General features: G+C 37.5%; 1 protein-coding gene across 1 annotated transcript in view; it reads left to right on the forward strand.

Annotated features, from left to right (window-relative positions):
- Positions 1–23,391, forward strand: part of LOC137273686 (choline transporter-like protein 2) — a 58,141-nt gene that overhangs the window by 11,938 nt on the left and 22,812 nt on the right. The window contains exons 2-6 of the mRNA XM_067806485.1: positions 4,348–4,396; positions 11,751–11,824; positions 18,149–18,227; positions 18,795–18,879; positions 19,211–19,342. Coding sequence (XP_067662586.1) covers positions 4,348–4,396; positions 11,751–11,824; positions 18,149–18,227; positions 18,795–18,879; positions 19,211–19,342 — 419 coding nt within the window. The remainder of the gene's footprint in view (positions 1–4,347; positions 4,397–11,750; positions 11,825–18,148; positions 18,228–18,794; positions 18,880–19,210; positions 19,343–23,391) is intronic.

Genomic DNA, 23,391 nt, shown 5'->3' on the forward strand with positions numbered 1-23,391 from the left:
CACATGACAGAAATTTCTAATTTACATTTGGTGTTGAGAGGTTTGTATTTGCTTTTTATAGACTGTATTGTATGTAAAATATGTTTGTTTTTTAATTAATTACAATGGAAAACGTCTGTGTGAATGAAAGTCTGTGTAGATTGTAATTTAAAGTTAAACCGTAAAGATAATCACAAACCTTCATATATACATGTACTTTATCACTCAGCTTGCTCAGTGTACTGGTTCTGCGAAAAAAACGTTGCAATACTTATTGTTTGAAATGTGTATTTTGCGATATTCCAGCAGTACCATGCAGTTTTTATTCAATCAGTGAAAATTGTTAGGACTCGGGTCTTCAGCAATCCATGTCCTTGAAGGAGGGACGTAAATGGCATCGGGTTGTCAGGCCTGCTGATGTGACTAACACATGATCTCTCCCAACAGCGTAGGTCGATGCTCATGTTGTTGGTCACTGGATGTTAGTTGTAGGTGTAATTAAACAACGGACTAAATGCTTGAGTAAAACTGACTAAAACATAATTCTAGTATGAATATTGATTTTCCAAAATTAACTATTCTTGCTGATTTATGCAGGATGTGTGCAGATGGTGCACAGTACTAGTTTATATAGAGAATATTTGTATATATTGATTATGTGGCCTATATATACTATATAATATAGTGTGTAACTGGATGCAAGTAAGTACTGTGGACTGCGTTCTAAAAGGTGATCTTTGAACACTGAACTGGCTGAACACTGCAAGATGCATACTTTGACAGACTCAGTACCATATTCACCAAAAGGAAGCTTCAGCTTTATGGACGACAGTTTCTTGTTTATTGAATTTCATTTAAATTCTGATACCATCATCAGGCTGAAAGTATCTTCAACCAATGATGAATATGATGATGATTCACATTACATCATCGTCATCAAATGTTGCTCTAATGCATTACACTAGATGTTATCATCTATAAAGTTGTAAGCATCACTTACCATCAATAATGCTGATTAAACAATGACTATTATCATAGATTGTAAATAATAGAGGAAGTGCTATGATCGTTTTGTGGCACATAGCCCTGTATTTACCTATTTCAGAGTGTATCAGGGCCACAAATAATCTGTTGGTTTACAGGTACACTTAGTTGTGTCATTTCTTCCACAAATTGAAAATCACATGAATTTCAAACAATTAATGTGAGTTGGTACTTTCTTGACCTTCTGCGAGATACGATTTAAATGAAAATGTCAGTATTAGTAATTACCATGTTAATCATTTGCTTAAATGTCATGTATTTGACCAAAAACAATCAGCACAAATCACCATAACATCTGACTTGCAAGGTATCTTTTTTAACAGTTGAACATCCTGATTGCTTTCATGGAATTTGTGAGCATAGTCACATAACTACCTTTCTCTGGAATGCTTAGTTAGTGAAGTCATTAACTTGTTAAAAATCATAAAACACACTGTTCCTTGTTATGTTGGTGCCTGGCCCATTTTTGTGGAAAACTAATGTATGCTTTGATTACACGATGCCATTTAGGAAGTGGTCAAATGCAACATATGTCATATTTGGGACTGAGCGGGTTAGGCGGCTACTTTGTGTGCTGGCGATTAGGTGCCTGACTCTGAGGGTGCGGGTTCGAATCCCAGATGGGACTCAACCAAAAATGTACTAGAATTTGTACTTTACTGAAGAAGTGAAATCCCAAATATGACATATGTTGTAATGTATGCTTGGTGTATACATCTTGTCAGAGAATACAGATTATATACATTACAATACTCTGACATGGAGGTGATCAACAGTATTAGCTATAAGTATACCACTTGATAAATGTCAGGTCTTACAGCTAATGATGTAATTGACCTCAGACAATTGGTGCAGGTCCTGGAATGCAGTAATGTAGCAACCTGCATGATATCGGCCCAAACTGTTCAGTTCCTGATTCTGGATTTGGATATCTTTACCAGGGAACAGGCTGCTGTTGTACTAAACAACCTTAACACTCACTAAGGACTACCTACCTTATGTTTATGTTAAGGAATGATTTGGGATTGCTTTATACTACTGCACTCTGTATAATATGGAGGCCTAGGGACTCCTAACCCTTAAGTGTAGAGGTGCCAGGTGCTGAAAGAGAGGTCCCAGGCTTCAGACAAGTGCTGTTGATATCGTTGCATCACATTAGCAAGATCTTAAAATGTTGGTCATTTATCAACAATGTTCAAAGACAGTTAGAAATGTGGTTAGTTGGTCTGTTTGGTCCAAGTACAGTCGTCCCTCGCCCTCGCCCTAACGTGGGTCTTGGGATCCATGGGTGACCACCCCCCCCACCCTCTGTGGACCCCATTTCTGAAGTTTTTTTTATGTTATTCACCTAATTTGACATAAACTTGGTAATAAAACTGTTGTGTTTCAAACCTTGACATATTGAAGAAATTTCGTAGTTGGAATTTGTTTAAAAAAAGAAGTTTGAAAGAAGAAAACTCGCTTTCATTGTGATTGTTGATGGATGCTGATATAAGCTGATGGGAATTTGGAGATGTCACTGCCAGCTTGAACTTATCAAACTTTTACATTTTGAGTAGTTGTTTGCAGCTTGACAGTTATATTTTGTCGGTATCGTCTGCATGGTATCTCTTGAGTCCATAAAACGGAAATGGAAATTTGGGTCAATTCATTGACTGTTGGCATGGGTATGTTCAGACAAATTAAAATCTGCACTTGACAAATAGATTGACAACACAGCCAGGATGATTTTCATTCAATTCTCATCGTTTATGAAATTTTATATCAACACACTAACGGTCATGTGACATACCCCGACATGTTTGGGTCTCTTCTTCCCAGGGATTCATATTTGTAACGGCTACAATGTAAAATACTCACAGTAATTCTAACTCTTGTAACCTTCGTTTTTTTGGATGTGTCAATGCGTGAAATACTATGGAAGTACAAGTAAAGCTGTCTGCGCAAGTGCTACAGCCAAGTGTTGGCGATAACTGGTCGCTAGTCAGTATCGTATCGTTGAAGGTGGAAATATACGAACTTTGAAAATGAAAACATATAAATATGTACTGGAAACTTGCAATAAAAAATCACTAGACATGATAATTTAATTGCTGTTCCTGTTACGCTACCTGTTATTCAACCAGGCCGGAAATAGCGATCAGCTGTGCACACGTTTTGGTCCAATGTACCGGTGATTCAAGTAAAAACGATCTGATAATGTGACATAAAAGAATTTCTATTCCATAATCAGAATATTTTATATATTAAGCAGTTATTGTAACAGATATATTATATATTGCCATTGGGTTAGCATATAATGCATGTTTTCTGCAAACATATTTAACATAACAATGAACATAGGCCGTTACCAAATACATTTTACGTAGTTACCACTGACTTCCCGCGGTACTCTCAACTTTGATTGTAAAAAACAAAATGTTGGCCATTAAATTGTTAGAAATGATTTCAATGAGTAAGTAACGCGGGTCTCGGAATCTATGGATTACGAAGTTTTAATCTGCTCATAGTTGTTAAGAATAATGTGAAATTGGTGCTATCGTGGTAGGCGCGAAAAACGGACCCGTATGAATGTGGTAAGCGGAAGTTGTACGCATATGGATTGGGGTATTGCCATACTCTGATGGTGTCTCCGTTGTTTCTGTCAACAGTTTCAATGAATAAAAATGTGATTGAATGTAATCAAATAAAATGTGTTTTCTCACACCATACGTTCATGGATGACTGTGTTTAATCGCGCAGTGTATTGTATCACAGCCAACATTGTAAGTACTGGTCGTAACTCTTGTCTTTCATAAGTTACTACTACAATGCTGGTACATTATTACTGAGAAAACCCTGCATGTTTTAAGCATCTGAGACACAATAGATATGTACGATAAACACTGTCAGTTGCCATGCGTACTAATTTTCACTAGTTTACGTTATTTATCAGAGTGCAACAGCAACTTTGTTGATTTTCGATTTTGTGAAGGGGTGTGATCGCAGTTCAACTTTTTTGTGGGTTTTTTCTCTGTCTGTGACAGCTTGTAACTATGCATCATATGCGGTTTTGTAATCTGGCTGGCTGACTTGGTTGACACTTGTCATCGTATCCCAATTGTGTAGATTGATGCTCATGTTATTTATCACTGGATTGTCTGATCCAGATTTGATTATGTATAGACAGCAAGAATGTTGCTGAGTGAAGCTTTAAACTAAACTCACTCACTGCTGCAAGTCGTTAAGCTTGTACACAAAAGTGTGATTAGTGGTGTGAGCCTTTGAGACTGACATCTATCAATCTGTCAACATTTTATCACTCACCTGTCGTTCTGTTTCCAGGTACGCCCCATCAGTATGACCCCACCTTCAAGGGCCCAATACACAACAGGTGAGTCAGTTTGATTTCATCCCACACCCTGGAGACTGGACAAGATCCAGGTTGGAATTCAACTAATGGGATCAGGTGATCAGGCTCACTGACAAGGTTGACATGTGTCCTTGTATCCGGATTGCAATGTTCAGATGATGAAGCTGTTGATTGTTAGAGTGTCTAGTCTAGAAACATTATGTTATAGTTATTTACTAACTGGAATATTGCTGTGTGTGACATTAAACAACAAACCCACCTTGGACTTAATTCTTGAGTAACCTAATGGTTAATGTGTTCATTTGTCTGGTTCAGTTCTCCACATGGACACAGAGTGTGAAAATCATTTCTGTTTATGACATTCGTGAAGATCCGGGTTAGAACCGGTCTTCAGTAACTCAGTTGCTTGACATAAAATGTGACTAACTGGATCGTGTGGTTAGACTTGCTGACTTGGTTGACACATCTTTATATCCCAGTTCCATGCTCATGCTGTTAATCACTAGATTGTCTTCTCCAGACGTGAGTATTTTTTGGATTGTTGCTATTTTGCTGGAATAATGCTGAGTGCGTCGTTAAACACCAAACTAACAATCTTTCACAAGCCAAAATTGACAGACACGAGCAACTAATGGTTCACCTATGGGAGATCAGGTAGTGAAGAGGGCCAACTTTCTCAAAATTCAAATGATTTCTTGATTTATGAATGTAATTATCCAATACCAAAAATTGTAGGTCCACATTTGCAGACTAAACTAAGCAACACTGGGTCACCTAATGCCAACATACAAAGTCAGCAATCTAACCCTCTCAGCCGTCATGGCTTCCATGTCTCCAATAATAAGTGCAGAAATGTTGGGAAGTTATGAAGCCATTTGTTCATACCAACAGAAGGGTTACCAGCCTTGTGATAACGAGCACCTATTTCAGGATCTTACAGACAGATATAGCAAAATGTACCACATCTTCATCCACGCTTAAACTGGAAATGAGTGCCCAAGGGCTGTAGTCTTCATTGAAGCACATCACATTACTATCATTGTGACATGTCAATGTCTTGTACATCACGCTGTTGACCCTGTCCTGCTTGTAGCCTGGGGGTGTGTATTGCAAACTTGCTGGTGTTCATTGCAGTGGGGACAAGTAATGTATAAATATTGAACCTTTTGAGGCAGGGCAGGAATACAAGTCGTGGCTTCCTCTGTTGTGTTTGAAATGCCATAGATTTTTAATTTGGCAAGTAAAACACGATGTATTTGAGTTAAGTAAATATGTGAAACATCTGTAATCTAAGTCATGTGGTGGTTGAAAGAAAATTTCAGCTGTAATGCAGTGTAGATAAATAAAAGATGTATGCATTCCATTTTCCAACAGTGCATTCCAATTGCCTGGCCAAATTAAAGCTGTTTGTGTTTTTCTCTGAATGAGTTAATTGGCGTTATACTGAACAAAACATTGCCCTGTAAGCATCTAAGTCAGGAATGGAGGCAGAAATTATGAACTACCTGTGATCAGTTGTGTATAATGTATCAACAAATATGGAACAGATGTTATCAAAGATGATTTATGTCTAGAAGCATGATAAAGTGTTTAAGTAAGTTGAGGATCAATTGTGTCAACTATTTTAACAGTTAGTGTAGAGTAGAGTTTGACAGGATTTATATCATGTCGGAACCTGGAAGATTGGACAGTGGTTTTTTTTAAAGAGGTTAAAAGAAAGTTACTAGTGCAGTGATGATGCATCACTTCTTGAACAGAATATGTCTAAGGTAGTGTAAATGTTTTATCCAAAATACAGACACCATTTCTCCTGTTATCTCTCAGAATAATGTTCTTGATAATATTTACACTAGGAAGACATTAGCGGAGCATGTTATTCAGAGAACAAACGTAGCACCAACCCCTGACCTTGTCAGTAAACATCCATACTGCCAGAAAGTTGTCTATTTCCACAGCTGATGATATCTGCACTTGTTGAGTCAGTTTTTGCTTTCCTGCCAAGCTGCATTACATAATGACGGCAGCATCTGCTTAAGGGCCCTGTAGAGATATGCAGTGTATTAATACACCATCGCCATAGGAACACATAATTAGCCTCCAGCCTCATCCATAGAAACTGGGTGCTGGCTAAAAACTGTCATGTATAATCATATTTATTACACAATACCAAATATTACCTCATGCAATCGCTTTTATGTACATGATACATACTAAGGGTGTTTATTGCTGTATGCTGGAAAACAGGGTGTATTCAAAGAAATATGACTCGTGAAACTTTGTTAACATATTGTTTATATCATTGCTGTGAACTTGAGATAAATATGTCTTAATTGGGATCAAAATATACTCATCATCAAAGTTGTGCACTGATTGTACTTAATTATTAGTTTCAAACAGGATTATATTTTTTGAATGAGAAAAACAAGGTGGGGGAGTATGGGAAGGGGGTGGGGAATTATTCCGTTGATTTATGCAACAAAATGATATGAATGATGACGAAGGGGCAAGGAATAGCCCAGAAACGTTGTGAAAAACAATAAAGAAGTTGACATCCATAACATTTTGTCATATATTAGAATATCGACTTCTAAATGCCTCTCAAGAAACTCATTCTGTTGAATCTTTAGAAAAATGGAATAGTTGTCATCAATATGAACTTTAAATAAGGGAAAATATGCTCAGCATTAATGATGGGTATTGTTGTGAGAGAGAAGTCAAAGTTGTAAATGACATGGAACATTCCTACAGCCTGATTCATTGTTTAACCAGATATATATCAGATTCTGTCTGTTTCACTACCCATGGTACATACCAGTCTACAGTGTTGTGACAGTAATTGACTTTAACAATGACCTGAAGGGTTTGTAATGTAGGTAGCCTTAATACACTCGGAGATGAAGGAAACCAACCATGTCTATGGATAGTCAACGTCTTTCCGTGTAAATATTTAGTTGAACCCTATTATCAAGCAACACAACTAGTGTGTTCTGATGATTGAAAATAATCAAAAATTGATCAAAAAAAGGATTAAAAATGATAATCGATTGTAAAGACATATTTTCAATTGATTAGAGTTTTGTTATTTTAGTAAAACCCACTTGAATGATGACAACTAACCATTAAATTTGATGGGTATTCATGAAAAAACATACACTTATAAACATAAAGCTATGCACATTTTAAAATTTTAAACTCTTTTATTGTTCAGTTACAATGTCAGTGTCTGTCATGCAAGCTTGCATTTCATTGCATGACAGGTTTAGTTATGAAACACATTAATTATAAAAACAATGGGGGAAATCCTTCAAATTGGTGATTACAATACAAATGTATATGTTTCAATGATAATCGTTTACCACAATTATAGTGGATTGATTGCTGATTCCAACAGTAAACAATATCCATCACTTGCTTGATAATGGTGTAAGTACCTAGACTGTAATGTGAACTCATTGCAATAAAGAAGTTGACTGTCCATAGAGAACTTGGTTTTCCTTCATCATCACAACCCCTTTGAAATGCCTCTCAAAGAAGGTACACTCAGATGTACTGAAATACTCTCCCAAATCACTTGCTATGAGCATTGTTTGGAATCTATTAAGTGGTCAGACTGAATGACATCATAAATCAGGATCCTACAATTACACAAATTATTAACCATAATATCATTCATAGTCCATCTGATAGTCCCTCTCAGCCACATTATTTTCCCTAAAGCCTTGGCCTTTCTGTAAGCTGCACATGAAGCAAGTTTAGATTTTCTTCAGCTTTGAATTCAGTGCTTACTGGGGCTCCTTGTCCATTTCTCTTATTTGTTTTAATCAGATTCATATATATATTCTGTGATTTTAGCATGAATCAATATCATTGATGTCATTCACTGTCTTGCCAGACTTGATAAAATGTCCAGGCTGTCATCAAACAGATGAAATATGGCTAAGTGTGGCATTAAACAAAGAAAACAAAACCAATGACCATTTCAATAAAGTGATGATGTTGCAACAACTGTAGCAAATTTTGTTTAATTATTTTCATAAATAACACTTTTAGACACGTTTTTGTGTGACATGCAGAATTTCTCTGTCTCTGATCAGGCAGTCACGCGTATGAGTGACCCCCTCTCAGGTAGTCATTTGTACATGTAACGGGAGACCGTCTCGCGTACACATTACGTCCTCTACTGTTTATGGAGCATGTAACTACAGTTGATTATTGAAGTTTGTTGTAACAGCAGTTGTTTACAGTGAGAGAGTGAATATGGTACATTTCCTCCCATGTTAAGCTGTATTCCACCAATATCATGGTGAGGGACACCAGACATGGGCTTCACACATTGTATACAAGTTGGGAATCAAACCAGGGTCTTTCGCATGATAAGTGAACACTTTTACCACTAGGCTTCCCAATCGCCCCCTGAGTCGTTAGCAGACATGTGAAGAAAAAACAACCAGCAAGTGGTCAGGACAGAAAAAAAAAATTATAAAGGTATATCCATCAGTATATTTTAGAAATGCTTTACTATACACAGTGGTGTTTGTCTGGAGTATAAGGTGTTCCAGTTGAGGGATATTGCTGGAGGCAAGTTATGTTTGTGTGTACTTCACTACCAGCAATCAAATATGACCCCATAAAACCGAGAATATTTACAGCATGAGGAACATTAGGAGACGTTATGGATGCTATGGTATGAATGACATTCATGTTGGACAGAATGATGAGTCATATATGTTTCATAACAAGATGATTGTAGTTGAGTGTATTTGTAATGGTACTTTTGGTAGGATGGACATGACTTTGGAAAGAATTGGTCACGATTAGGGAAGTGGGGATCATGATTTAAGGAAGTGGGATCTTGAAGAGGTGAGGGTTGGTCAAGTGTTGAAAAACACTGTGACTTCAATAAATGAATACGGATTGGTGAACAAGCTATTATATCTTATGTTAAAACTGCTTGCATACAACATATTTTATAATATAAATTGTAAGTCAGAACACATATGAATTAGGGATTGTGGGGATCATGATTTAAGGAAGTGGGGTTTTCCTGTGGGGAAGGTAGGTTGGTCAAAAGTTGGGAAAGCCAGGCAATTGATAATTTACAGGACCCATGTGAAAGTTATTGTCTGTTTAGGGACAGGTCTATTAATTTTTCAAAACTTACTGTAAATTATCTTTGCTCGTTCATGAGTACGTGGTTGACTTCTTTTTGGTCTCACACAAACATAAATTGAATATCAAGTTTATATCCCACTAAATATCACTAAGTATTTGTTAGCAATTTTGTACATGACATGCAGCATGATCACTTACTTGCTTGACATTTTTGGGGGGTGGGGTGGGGGGGCAGAGGGGGCATGAGAAGGGATGAGGTATCATTCATTTCTCCTTAAAAATCATTACCATTCCCTGTAATCATGGAATATCAACAATCCCTATGCTCAGACATACTGAAGTGGATGGAAGGTGGATATTAAACATGACCTCAGGAAACATAAACTTTGTGACAACAACTGATTTTGATGAAATTATGTGCAACAGCAAACCTCATGAATAAGCAAATAAACACATCAACAAGACGTCTCCAAGGTCAGGTCTTAGCCATGTGTATTTTGGAGCAAAGTTTGCTAACCCCCTTGATAAAATATCTCAAGAAAACACCATTTGAATATTCAGCATGCTTAAGAAACCTGTGTCTGCATTTAGGACCACACTCTTGGTACACTTGATGTAGACTTGCACAAGTCTCTAAGGTTATATATAAAAGTACAGAACAAACTTTATAGATAACACCTGCCTTTGTTTCATGAGTGCAACATTTTGATACAGATTCTTGTTCCGTTGTCAAGCAAGAATTCAATCAAGATATCTAAGTCATTTCTAACACAACACAGGAAGCCCTTCCTAAATATTTCAATATCTATACATCACTCATCCCCATTGCAACTAGTGATAGCAAGTGTGGCAAAGCACATCCCAACGACTACAGGTGGGACAGGCTCAACAGCGTGATGTATAAGACATTGACATGTCACAATGATAGTAATGTAATGTGCTTCAGTGAAGACTACAGCCCTTGGGCACTCATTTCCAGTTTAAGTATGGATGTAGATGTGGTACATTTTGCTATATCTGGCTGTAAGATCCTGAAATAGGTGCTGTTGCAGTTACAGATTGTGCATCAGCTAATTTAGAATTGCCTCTTGAAAAGATGGAACTACTGTCTTATTTAAAACAGCCTTAGTGCAAGGCTACCACAGATGTTATCAGTCCACGGTGAAGTAGAGAGCACTCTGTTCTGTGCTGTGACACTGATCTTCAGCTCAGATGAAATCCTGCCACTGATGTTAATATCACATCCTGTTACTGTAATTAACATGGTATAGGAATTACATTCCTTGAGCGAGCAGCCATATCTTAATCTACATAGCCTAGTTCGATATGTTTTCAGGCGATGTTTTGTTTTTGTTTTCTGTATGTAAAAAAACAGATTATAGGGTGGTTTGTATGTATATATATGCAGGCTTAATTTAGAGTAGAAGGATATTGATTGTGGTGAGTCGGCCAAAGAGTTCTTTTACACGGACATTTTTATGTATGATATATAAATTGTGGGTTTGTCACTAATGCAGTGTTCAATTTTTGGTGATGATGTGTCAAAAATTTGATCATTTCCAAGTAGTAAGAAGAATATACTCCGAGAGATTTTATAAGAAATTAGCAGTATAAGGACAATGATGTGTCTTCTTTGAGAGGCACTTAAGTTGTAATGGTGAAGGAAAACCAAGCTCTATGGACAGTCAACTTCACTCATAGAATTTGGTTTTGCTTGACATTGTAATGATTCTGAAGGGATATATTTTCTACATCAATACAACCAGTGAAGGTCTGGGTGAGAACTGATTTTCAGCAAGCCATGCTATTCATAAGAGGTGACTAAGGACACCAGGTGGTCAGGCTTGCTGACTTGGTTGACACACTTCATAGTAATTATCCTAAATTTGAAGATCAAAGCTTTTGATTGTCTGGTTCAGACTGGATTTTTTACTGGCCACTGCCATATTGTTTGAATATTGCGGAGTGTGGCATAAAAGTAAACTAGTGTTCCCCTACCCCACAAAACCCTACCCGTGGGTACAGTGAGTGAACCCATTTCTGACCATACACTATTCAAATAGTCCATAACTTTAGTCACTTGCTCTCTCACTTGCTTTTTTGGAAGCTATATTATAATGGCCAAATCAGGATCGATTGTGAAAAACTTAAACGCTGTAATGATTCAAGCAGTGTTTATGTTATCTCACACAGTGTCAAAAGTATGTGATAGTAATTGAGATCTCCGACTCACCACCCAACTTACTCATGCCTTCTGTTTCAGGTCATGTACCGACATCATCTGCTGTATCCTCTTCATTCTCTTCATCATCGGTAGCATCATCGTCTCCATACTGGGTAAGGATGTACTCCTGGTCAGGGTTTGACAGTGAATAAACAACCAGCTTATATTAAGCCTTTGTTTTCAGAAAATCATGGTTAATAATGATGCTACGGTCTTGCCTTGCTGAAATTACGTAATACTTTCTTGAGTGCAGTCATTCTGTGGATACCTGTGAAGATTCAGGTCAGAATTGATCATCAGCATCCCATGCATAAGGTGTGGCTATCAGAATCAAGTGGTCAGACTCACTGGCTTAGTTGACACGTCATTGTATCCCAAATCCTGTAGATTGATGCTCATGCTGTTGATCACTGGTAGTCTGGTGCAGACCTCATTATTTACAGACTGCCACCATATTGCTGAGTGCAGCGTAGAACTACAATGACTGAGTCATTCATTGGATACAACAAAGAATTTACTTAAATTTAATTGGGTTATGATGACTTAGTTTAGTGAAGTAATGTTTTTTGTGCAAAATATACCATATCAGAGCTCAAGATAAGCTGCTTAAATGCACTTAACTTATCTGGATGTTTGGTATTATGTACTTTTCTACCATCAAATCAGATGTTTTCTAAGAGACGTCAAAGCAACATATATTCCAATTCATTTTGCAAATATTCACTTGCGATGATGAGATTCACAGTTGTTAGTAACAATAGACTCGCACGAAGTTGGTCATTTCACCTTCTCTCCCTTGATGTCATTAAGTGTGACATTGACCTCACTCATGCTGTCTGACCAACTGTTTCTATGCAGTTTGCCGATAACGCATAACACAATATGCTCAGAAATCAGAAAATCAATTTTCCTGAACAATTGTATCATCTGGAGACAGCATTAACATGCCTTTATCATGTGAAATGGATTACGTCGCTGATGAAATAGACAAGTGTACATGGTGGTATATATTAGTCCCTGTGTGACTCTATGCCACTTTCAGCCAGTCTGGTAGAATCAGTCCATTTCTCTTGAGATACTGGTGGGACATTAAACTAAATTAGCTCTAGTCATTTGCATTGGAGTCAGATTTCCAGCAAGATAGGTAGACATTATTCCATATAGGCTACAGCAGATATACTTTTATAAGAATTGTCCAAAATGTGAGGCTGGTCACATTTTCATGTATGTTTCTCAGTAAGTAATCCGTTAACATGATGAACATATTCTTCAATATCAATAGCATGGTTTGCGAGGTTGACACACGTTATCGCATCCCAATTACGTAGATTGATGTTCATGCTGGTTATCGCTGGATTGTCCATATCTGATTATTTACAAACTGCTGCCATACAATTGGAATATTGCTGATTGCAGCACAAAACAACTCACTCACTCACTCACTCACTCACTCACTCACTCACTCACTCACTCATGTAGATATTTTTTTCAGAATCTCACCTGAATGTCTTCTTATGTCAAATTTGTCAGCATACCAAGAAGTTTTCAGTGGTGCTGTAGTAGCTGTTTGGTTATAATATACACTCAGTCGTCACATAGTAAGATCTGGGTTTGATTCCCACGTGGATTTATTGTGTTATTCCCATTTATTGTTTCCATGCTGGTAGTGAGTTTAGTTCTATGCCACCTCTAGCAGTATTCCAGAAATATTTGATGGGGACACCAGAAATGGGCTTCACACATTGTACCCACATGGGAAATGGGTGTCTTCAGCATGACAAGTGATTGCTTAGACCACTAGGCTACTGAAGATCAATTCTGTTTGGGACTTTCTCAGTTAGATGTGGAAGTGATCTTGATTATAAAGTGTGTCAGATAGAATAAAGGTACTCAAACTGTTATTTGTTGGTAGTCTGTATTTTGAGAGACAATAAAATAATAAAGAGATAGATGTTTGTTGGGGATGAAAATCTGAAGCTCTCTTTACTGCAGTCATCCAGAATTATTTCCTTTCAACAGTTTTGTTTTGCTGTTTAGGGGTCTAATGTATATTTATCACAGTGCTTGGTGTAACACCTGTCATATTGTCTGGTTCTTGAATGTGCTGTCTGTACAGACTATGCTGCGTCAGCGCTGAAAGTATCCACCACAGTGAATCATAATGGAAACTGTGTTAATGAATAGATCTCATTTCGTGCTTATATTCCAGCCATCTAACATTTCTGTATGTTTCTTACACTTCAGTCGGTGAACAGGATGGAACTCATTAGCATGCAGCTTCCGTGTCTTTATCAGTTTCCTCCATACAACAAATACTTTAGTGATAATTAGATGTAAATATATGACAGACAGGAGCCAAGAGAATGTCATCATATTTGTTTTGATGCAGAAGTAATTTTGAATTACCAAAGTTTATTTCATGACAAATTTTTTGTTAGGTTCTGTACAAGAGACAATTCATTACCACCATGTTTGCATTCATGGATACCTTCCTGTGTTTGTTTTACTGGGATCTGGTCTGTTACCTTTACAGGAACCGTGCATGTTTTAGTGGAAGTTGACCTGTTGACATTAAAGTTCAATGGAATCGGGTCTGTTAGTTAGGTGGAGGCTGGTCTGTTTGATCTTTTTGTTCTGAGTGGAACCTGGTCTATTAGCTTTACTAGAAAGAGGTCTGTCAACCTAAGTGAAATCTGACCTTCTGGCTTAAATGGAATAATGTCTCAGTTAAGTAGTGTCTGGTCTGCCAGTTAAGTGGACTGTGGTCTGTTTGATTTGAGTGGAAACTAGTCTGTCAGACTAGTTTAAGTGGACTGTGGTCTGTTTGATTTGAATGGAACCTAGTCTGTCAAACTAGTTTAAGTGGACTGTGGTCTATTTGCTTTAATGGCATTGGGTCTGTTAATTTAAGTGGACTTTAGTCTATTTGATTTGAGGGAAGCATATTTTGTTAATTTAAGTGGACTCTGATCTACTTGCTTTAAGTGGTGCCTGGTCTGTTCGTTAAAGAGGTGTCTGGTTTGTCTGTAAGTTTATGTGAAATATGGTCTATTTGCCTTAATTACTGTATGATCTGTAAGCTTCAGTAGAATCTGGTCCTTGCTTTACTTAAGTAACTCAGGTCTCTGCTGTATTAAGATTACTCTCTTGACCACGTTTACCTCTTCACCTAGCAGAGGGTCAAGCGATTGTTACGAGACCTGTATATTTGTGAGGTGGGCTGCAGGAGTTTGAGAGCTCGTACATTAATGCAGTCAAACTTAGTAGAAATCTCTTGAATTATGGATTGATGCAGGTTGGCATCTGACTGCATCTCTTCATGTTTTATTCATAGCCTATGTCGGTTTGTCTATCTACATGATTACTCAATATTTCTTCTTCAGACCACTTTCAGATTCCCCTTAGACTTCCTTTCCTCGCTTATTGTTGCACTTCAACACAATTTTTTGTGGTCACAAATCTGGTCCCCCAACTTTTCAACACATTAGATGACTTCTGTTTGTAAAAGTTCTTAATAATACAACCAAGTATCAGAATCGTTATTCACAACAACAACAAAGTTGTAGGGGATATAGAAACGAGTTCCAATCTCTGCGTACACCCATCCATGCATCTAAGTTACTTTGTGCAAAGCATATCTCCTAAAATATTCGTAATAACTTATCAAACTTGCTACACATGTCAAGCATGATCCCTAGATATGCCTTTTGTTGGTTAAATCCAGATGTAAATTTTATTTTTGGCTGTTTCCAATATGAAATATGACTAAGGCTGTGGCTTTGAAGGTATTATTTCATTCAGAACAGATCTCCCAAAATTTAGCTTTATCAGCTTTGTCAAACTTGGTACACATGTTCTCCATGTTCACCAGGATCCCTAGGTGTGCCTTTTGGGGTTACACCAGTGTGTGAACTTTATCTTTTGTGGTTTCCAAGTCAACAAGTTTGACTCTGACTGAAAATGGTGGTTGCAGTGCTCTTTTCCGGAGCAGAAGTTTAAAACCGTTCACTATTTCTTTGTCAAACTTGGCACATAGATAGATCAGGTGGTATAGTGGTGCCTTCTGGTGGTTTTGGATATCTGAGTAAAATGTTGGTTGCGTTTCCATTGCAACAATTTTGACCATGACTGAATTTGATGGTAGTGCTCTTTTCTGGAGCAGAACTTCAAAAATTTACATTACTGTCTGTCCACTCTGCCATATACACATCAAAACATTGACAGACTGTAATAATTTAGTTAGTAAACATTTTCAGGAAGAGTATTTTGCCGTTGCGGGGGGCATTGATGGCTGTGTCTTCTTGTTATTATTTCAAATGAACAGATCATATTGTGCAGGTGCTACATTCATTATTGTTTCATAGATGGGTATATTTACCTTTGATCTGGAACTTTTTGGGGAGGTTGCTTAAGAGGTAGGGGTCACTTTTTAGATGAAGAAATGTTCCCAATTTAGCTTAGACTAGGAATCATTTTTTGACATGGTCTTAGAGATGGATATCACTTTATAGATGGTGACGTGGTAGCCCTTACTCCATAGGAAAATAGAAATGACTTTATTTGTTTTCATTTAGTAAAACTGACCCTTGCTATGAGGCTGCAAATGATAAGTTCAAGGGCGTATAGTATTGCATAGTTCTATCCTTATGTTAGTTAAGTCTGCATGGATGGATGTACAGTATGTCTAAGGCTGAGGAAAGTAATATGTCAGATGTTAGAGACCGTTTTGGAAATATGAGTCTTTGGTCGACTGAATGCTGAGAGTTTATTGAATGTTGAGGCAATTCATGTTGCTGTTTCAAAGGATGTCCCAGTTTTATGGAAGGAGCGATCTCCATATGACTCTGTCCTTGTGCTAAGGACTTTAAATACAAACTGATTGCGTTCTTCCCCTTGAGATAAGAACAGATGAGAATGTGTATGATACTAACAGAAGTAGAACCACTGTAACGGGACATGTCTTCCACAGGCAAGTAATAACCTTATTATGCCAGTTCTTCTCAAACCTGCTTGGTTTATAACCTGTTTTGTTTATGAGCGTAAAGAAGATTTGATTGGTAGAAAGAAACATCTCAACTTGAACAGAATTTTGTTTTAATCCTGCGCGCGATAGGCAGGCACTGGAGGCCTTGTTGCATAGGAGCTTGATGTTCTGATTTTCTGCCACGGGTGATGACGCAAGTTAGATGTGTTGCTGTCTGTGCTGCAACTGATGATGAGTGAGTGAGTGTGTTTGTTTTAGTGCTAAGCAGTATTTCAGTCCTAGAAATGGATTTCACACACTGTACCCGAGTGGGAATTGAACCTGGGTCTTTGGTGAGAAGAGTTTGAGCTTTGACCACTGTGCTCCCCCACCAACCCAGTGATGATGAGATATATAGGTGATGATTGACGGGATCAGTCTTGATGAGTAACATTGCCATAAAGATATCTTCTGACTATTCTCTAATATTGTAGATGTGATAATATACTAATGTATGGTCCCATACTTACAAGTGTTTCACCCAGGTTGTGCCTCAGAATGGATGGAAATCCCACAGTCTCCAATATAGATCCCAACAGGTGATTCTAGAAGAGCCTACTAGTTTTATTAAGAACTATAGACCAGAGCACAGTCCATTTTAAGGACAACTTTTTATTAATATTCATATAATCTAGAAATGGAATTTATACAAGTACTGAAGAGGCATAAGCAAGTCTAAATAAAGCTATCAAATATTGGTAATTTCCATCATCCATATGAATACACGGAAAAGTTTGTTTAGGGTGAGCGGCATTTTATTACTATCCACTCAGCTGATTGTCATAAGAACATATGCATGGATAATCAGAAAGTGATATGATTATGTAAGAGGGAAATAGATAACGTGAGGCAAATGTGTTTCTGTGCCATGAATATGTATATTATTAATCTGAATATATACTGAATTATGCAAGGATTACCCATAGATTACTTTTCTTGTTAAGTGTAGTAATAGCTGGGGAACACATAGTTTTTATGCTCTTTTCCAAGTCATTTATATATCCGGCATCATTTTAGATGTTTTCTGTTGCCGGGCCTGTGTTCTATCAACAGTGCCTGAAAGGGTTACCTACAGCCTGAGTGTTGTTGGGGGAGGGGGAAAGTGTGGTACATTATTGAAGAACTGGTGTAAACTATAACTTCCATGGTAGAATTGGCCTGTGGCACCATGTCTATGTCAGGTTCATACCAATCCTCATGTGTTTCCCTAAATGGCAGCAAGGTGGAAACAAGTTTGGAAGACTTTGCAATGACACTAACAAGGTCACATTAAGGTTGACACTTCAGAAAAATTGACTTTTTCATCTCCAGTTCTCACCAGTAATGTTTTACATATATGTGTCTTTCTGCATCATGCTACACAAAGGCCAACCAACAACACACATTTATTTAGTTTATCTCTTGTCTTCACCAGGCTATTCTCGGGGAGACCCCATGCGACTCATCCACCCAACGGACTCCAGTGGAAAAATATGCGGAATTGGAGAACTCAAGTAATTACACAAGAGACACAAGAATATTGATCTCTGTGAACATAACTGTATATTTATCTGTTCTTTGAGCATGTTATCGATTGGCTGTTTCAGTGCTGGTTTGGATGAGGGTTTGTTAAGACAAAAATCAGAAGTTATACAATGTTAAATCAAGTAATTGTTTATTCTATGAGGAATGTTAATCAACATGTTTTGATGACATCCAGCAAGGTAAACAGAATCTCTTCAAGTTCTGTAGAAGAAGAGAATTTATCCAAATAAACAGGCTGTCTTTTGGTTGTCATACAGTTGATTATGATTAGTGCAGAAGGGATTGTCAACACGGGTGCTACAGATGTGTACCCTAGTCAAAATCAGAGTACAGAAATGTACCCAGGACAAGTTCATACTGCACTATACCTTTTCCGTGATGTGAACTGTCGTACTGAGGCTTAAAATGCATTTGATAGCATTGTATTAGAAATGTGGAAACTACCCTTGCTGTAGTAAGAACTAAAGCACTTTGTGGTGTTGGTTTTGAATGCAATCCCCATGCTCCAGTAATGATGGTTGTTATTTTGCTTTAAGGGACAAACCATATTTGTTCTTCTTCGACCTGCTGCAGTGTGCAAGGATGGGTCCCAACATCATCAATGGCTGCCCAACACCACAGGTAGGGTCCAGGACAGAATCATGTGTGTATAAAGTTGTGTAAATGTGAACTTCTGCTGACTGAAGGCCAAGTCCAATGCATAGATTCTGGCTCTCAAAGATGGGAGTTATCTCTACTCCCTCTCTGTCTTCAGAGGAGTTACATGCATATGCTTCGTACACAATCAATGAACGGTAATTTAAAAGTTTTCATATATGTGACAAAGATCCATGTGTTTCTGGAACACACTCTTTGAAGGATATTGTGTAAGTATTCTTAAAGGGACTGAGACGGTGAAGATGATATAACTTCCTCTCTTTGTGTCTTGTTTAATATGGGAATCTGCTTGCAGGTGTGTGTGGAACTGTGTCCCAATTCCAGCTACGTGTTCTTACAAACTTTGGCCAAGGAAAGGGTTCTTGGCATCAACAAGATGGAGAGGGCCAGAATGATCTGCAAATACAACATTAATGCTTCCAACGGGGTGAGTAGATCTACTGCCTTTAACTAATGTTGGATACGGGCCCCTACTTTTAGTTCTCATATTGTGGTGCATGATGTACGTTCCAGGAACACTCCTTTGACAATTAAAAACATATAAACAACTTGGTTTCTTGCCTAGTTAGGTCATTTTTTTTCCATTTGTGTCTCTGACATGATGACTGCGTGAACAAAAGGGTTTGAATACTGGTTTGTCCTGTTAATGATCATTTGCTTATCGTAACTATGCTAGTGTCGTTCCAGTGGTCAGCTTCTGCAACTTGATGTGTTTGAAATGCTTTTCAAATTTGTTATGCATACATGGTAATAGCTGACATGCTGTTATGTGTCTGAAATACTGTTATAAATTATACCCATGAAGATCTGGGTTAGAACTGATCTTCAGTAATCCATGCTTGTTGTAACAGGTGACTGAGAGGATCAGATGGTCAGGCTCAATGACAAGCTTCACACACTTCATTGTATCCCAGTTCAATGCTCATGCTGTTGATTACTTGATTGTTGGTTCAGACTCGATTATTTGCAGGCCGCCATATAGCTGGAATATTGCTGAGTGCGGTATTAAAGGTCACATATACTCTAATAGGGTACAAATGCAAAATCAGTTGCTGACATCATTATAAATGAAACCCCGTCATTAAAAATGCTCATTTCCATCTTTAATTACCTTAAATCAACCTTTTTGTCAAAAGTGCAAAATTCTCAGCCGCAAATGAAATTTCAAACAATCAGAGCGGCGCGTCTCTGTGATGTAATAGTGGGTATAGAAATGAGGGTCTGTGCAGTATTCATCTACATTTCAGGGGTTAAACTATTTCGTTTACAGGTTTGTACAAACTTGAAATCGCGAAAGCTGTTGAGAAAAATGAAAGCTATATGTCCTCACAATCTACTATCATTTAGTTTTGTCTCCTGCTTTGCCTAGTTTTCGAGTTACAACCCTTGTTTTCATAGACGATTCTGTCAAAATCACTGGGTGTCGCTAGGTTGTAATCCGTGTTAGGTGGTATAAACCTACACGTTATTTGTCATTATTCGCTTGATGCTCAGTTAATGAATTTATAATAGGTATAATTAGTGGTATAATTAGATTACCTGACAAAGGCCCCCATTTGGCATTTCTTTTGGCTGGATCGATCAAAGGATGAACCGATAATACGCTCATTGATTAATTAGTTTTATGGGGATTTAAAGGACCACTAAACTCAAATTTTTGGTACTCTTTTTATTACTGCATATGAAAGACTTTTGGTTAGTCATAAATGAAACGCCATTCTTTTTTAAAAAAAAACAACTTGTGGTTAATTAATACCAAGCGCTTAAAAGTTGCTAAGAAGCCGACTGCTTCTCTCTCGCCCGCAAACGAAACTGCAGACAGGTTACGTAACTCTGTTGCCAGAGCCCTACAGTGATGTCATAGAAAGAACGGTTTCCAGTTAAATGTATAGAAAATGTGTAGGAAGCTCGTCATTTTGCTAATTTCTCGACGTCACCAAAGAAATGCAGAATTGTTGTGTTGCCGTCAATTGTTCCTTGGGGTCGGGTGATGGTGTCTCTATGCACAGATTTCCCCCAGACTCCGTAGTTTGTGCTTAAATCGATTGTTAGTGTGTGCGAAGTGATCTTTGTGGTATAAACTAAATCGGATGATTCGCCCCCCTACCATGCTTCCAGGATAGAAAATGGAGTTTCATCGAGTTTATAAAATCAAGACTGCTTACTACACATTGCTGACCAAAAGGATTTGCATGGATATATCGCTTTCTTCCTCGGAAACGAGGTTGTGGTCGAAGTGACAATATTATCGTAAGTAATATTATATTGACCCCTTATATTGACCGCTTCCAAGAGTGAAATTGTTATGTTATAAGCAATGTCATGTAGAATCCTAATGTCCATCAAGAAAATACATATTTTACTACCAGTAGAAAGTAATTTTGATTTTGTAAGTCCGTGAAAACAAACTTATATAGCATTCATCCTCAGACAGGGCGCCGCCACATTTGAAAATCGTGAAGTCAGAGGCTGAAGTTCGTTAGAATTATTTAGATTATGATTTGTTCTCATCAAGTGAGAAAGTCAAAAGTACTTTTTACTGGTAGTTAAATATGCATTTGAATCATGGCCAAAAGGATTTTGCATGACACAACTTTTTTATCAGTAGAAAGTAATTGTCCCTTTGTAAGTCGGTGAAAACAAACTTAAAAAGCATTCATCCAAAGAGAGAGCAACGCCATTTTTGAAAATCGTGAAGTCAAATCCATTTGAATTAATGAGATTATGTATGGTTTGTTCTCATCAAGTTAGAAAATCAAAAGTACTTTTTACTGGTAGTTAAATATGCATTTGAATCATGGCTAAAAGGATTTTGCATGACACAACTTTTAACATAGGACTTCTTCCAAGGAAGCAAGGTGGGGGTCGAAGTGACATTCATATTGATCTCCACCTCAATTCAAGGATGATATTGTTATGTTATAAGCAATGCCATGTAAAATCCTAATGCCCATCAATAAAATACATATTTTACTACCGGTAGAAAGTAATTGTCCTTTTGTAAGTCGGTGAAAACAAACTTAAATATTGATGGATACATTCCTGGAAGAAGGTAATAGCCTGACATTGTGACATTGTTCCTACAACTTTAATTTTAATATTTGCATTTTTGTTTTTAATACGTTGTCGTAGCTTTCAACAGAATCATTGTTTTCGTCGTTAAGTGTAATGATGCAGACGACATACAATAGGGCGTGCGTGCGAATTATGATTCATATAGGAAAACTATGAAATGTCCACATATTACATTCCTGTTATACATTCGCAGATCGCTTCTTTTTATTAAGGTTCAAAATGCATGCAAGTATGATTATAAAGTAATTAGGATTATGAGACTAAGTATAAAGACGTATATTGACAAGTGTCTACATACTGGTGAGTGAACGTTCCAAACCAAGTAAATTTAGCAAGTGAAGAAATTTATCACGCAGTATTTTCTTTTCGACAATGACCTCGCTTAGATTATGTTACAGGTTGTGTCATGCAAACTCCTTTTGGTAATGATTCAAATACATATTTATGTAGTTTTGATTTTATAACTTGATGAGGACAAACCATACATAATCTCATTAATTAAATGGATTTGACGTCACGATTTTCAAAAATGGCGTCGCTCTCTCTTTGGATGAATGCTTTTTAAGTTTGTTTTCACCGACTTACAAAGGGACAATTACTTTCTACTGGTAGTAAAATATGTATTTTATTGATGGACAATAGGATTTTGCATGACATTGCTTATAACATAACAATTTCACTCTTGGAAGTGAGATGGAGGTGAATATAACATTGCTTGCAATATACAACCCCCACCTTGTTTCCTTGCTATCATAACAATTTCACTCTTGGAATCGGTCAATATAAGGGGTCAATATAATATTACTTACGATAATATTTTCACTTTGACCACAACCTCGTTTCCGAGGAAGAAAGCGATATCTCCATGCAAAATCCTTTTGGTTAGCAATGTGTAGTAAGCAGTCTTGATTTTATAAACTCGATGAAACTTGAACTCCATTTTCTATCCTGGAAGCGTGGTAGGGGCGAATCATCCGATTTAGTATATACCACAGGCTTCCACAAAGCTATCTTCGCACACACTAACAACCAATTTAAACACAAACTACGGAGTCTGGTGGAAATCTGTGCATAGTGACACCATCACCCGACCCCAAGGAACAATTGACGGCAACACAACAATTCTGCATTTCTTTGGTGACGTCGAGAAATTAGCAAAATGACGAGCTTCCTACACATTTTCTATACATTTAACTGGAAAGCGTTCCTTTTATGACGTCACTGTAGGGCTCTGGCGACAGAGTTACGTAACCTGTCTGCAGTTTCGTTTGCGGGCGAGAGAGAAGCAGTCGGCTTCTTAGCAACTTTTAAGTGCTTGGTATTAATTAACCACAAGTTTGGGGGTTTTTTTTAAAAAAATGGCGTTTCATTTATGACTAACCAAAAGTCTTTCATATGCAG

The sequence above is a fragment of the Haliotis asinina genome, chromosome 2, assembly GCF_037392515.1.
Source record: "Haliotis asinina isolate JCU_RB_2024 chromosome 2, JCU_Hal_asi_v2, whole genome shotgun sequence".
Lineage (NCBI taxonomy): Eukaryota > Metazoa > Mollusca > Gastropoda > Lepetellida > Haliotidae > Haliotis > Haliotis asinina.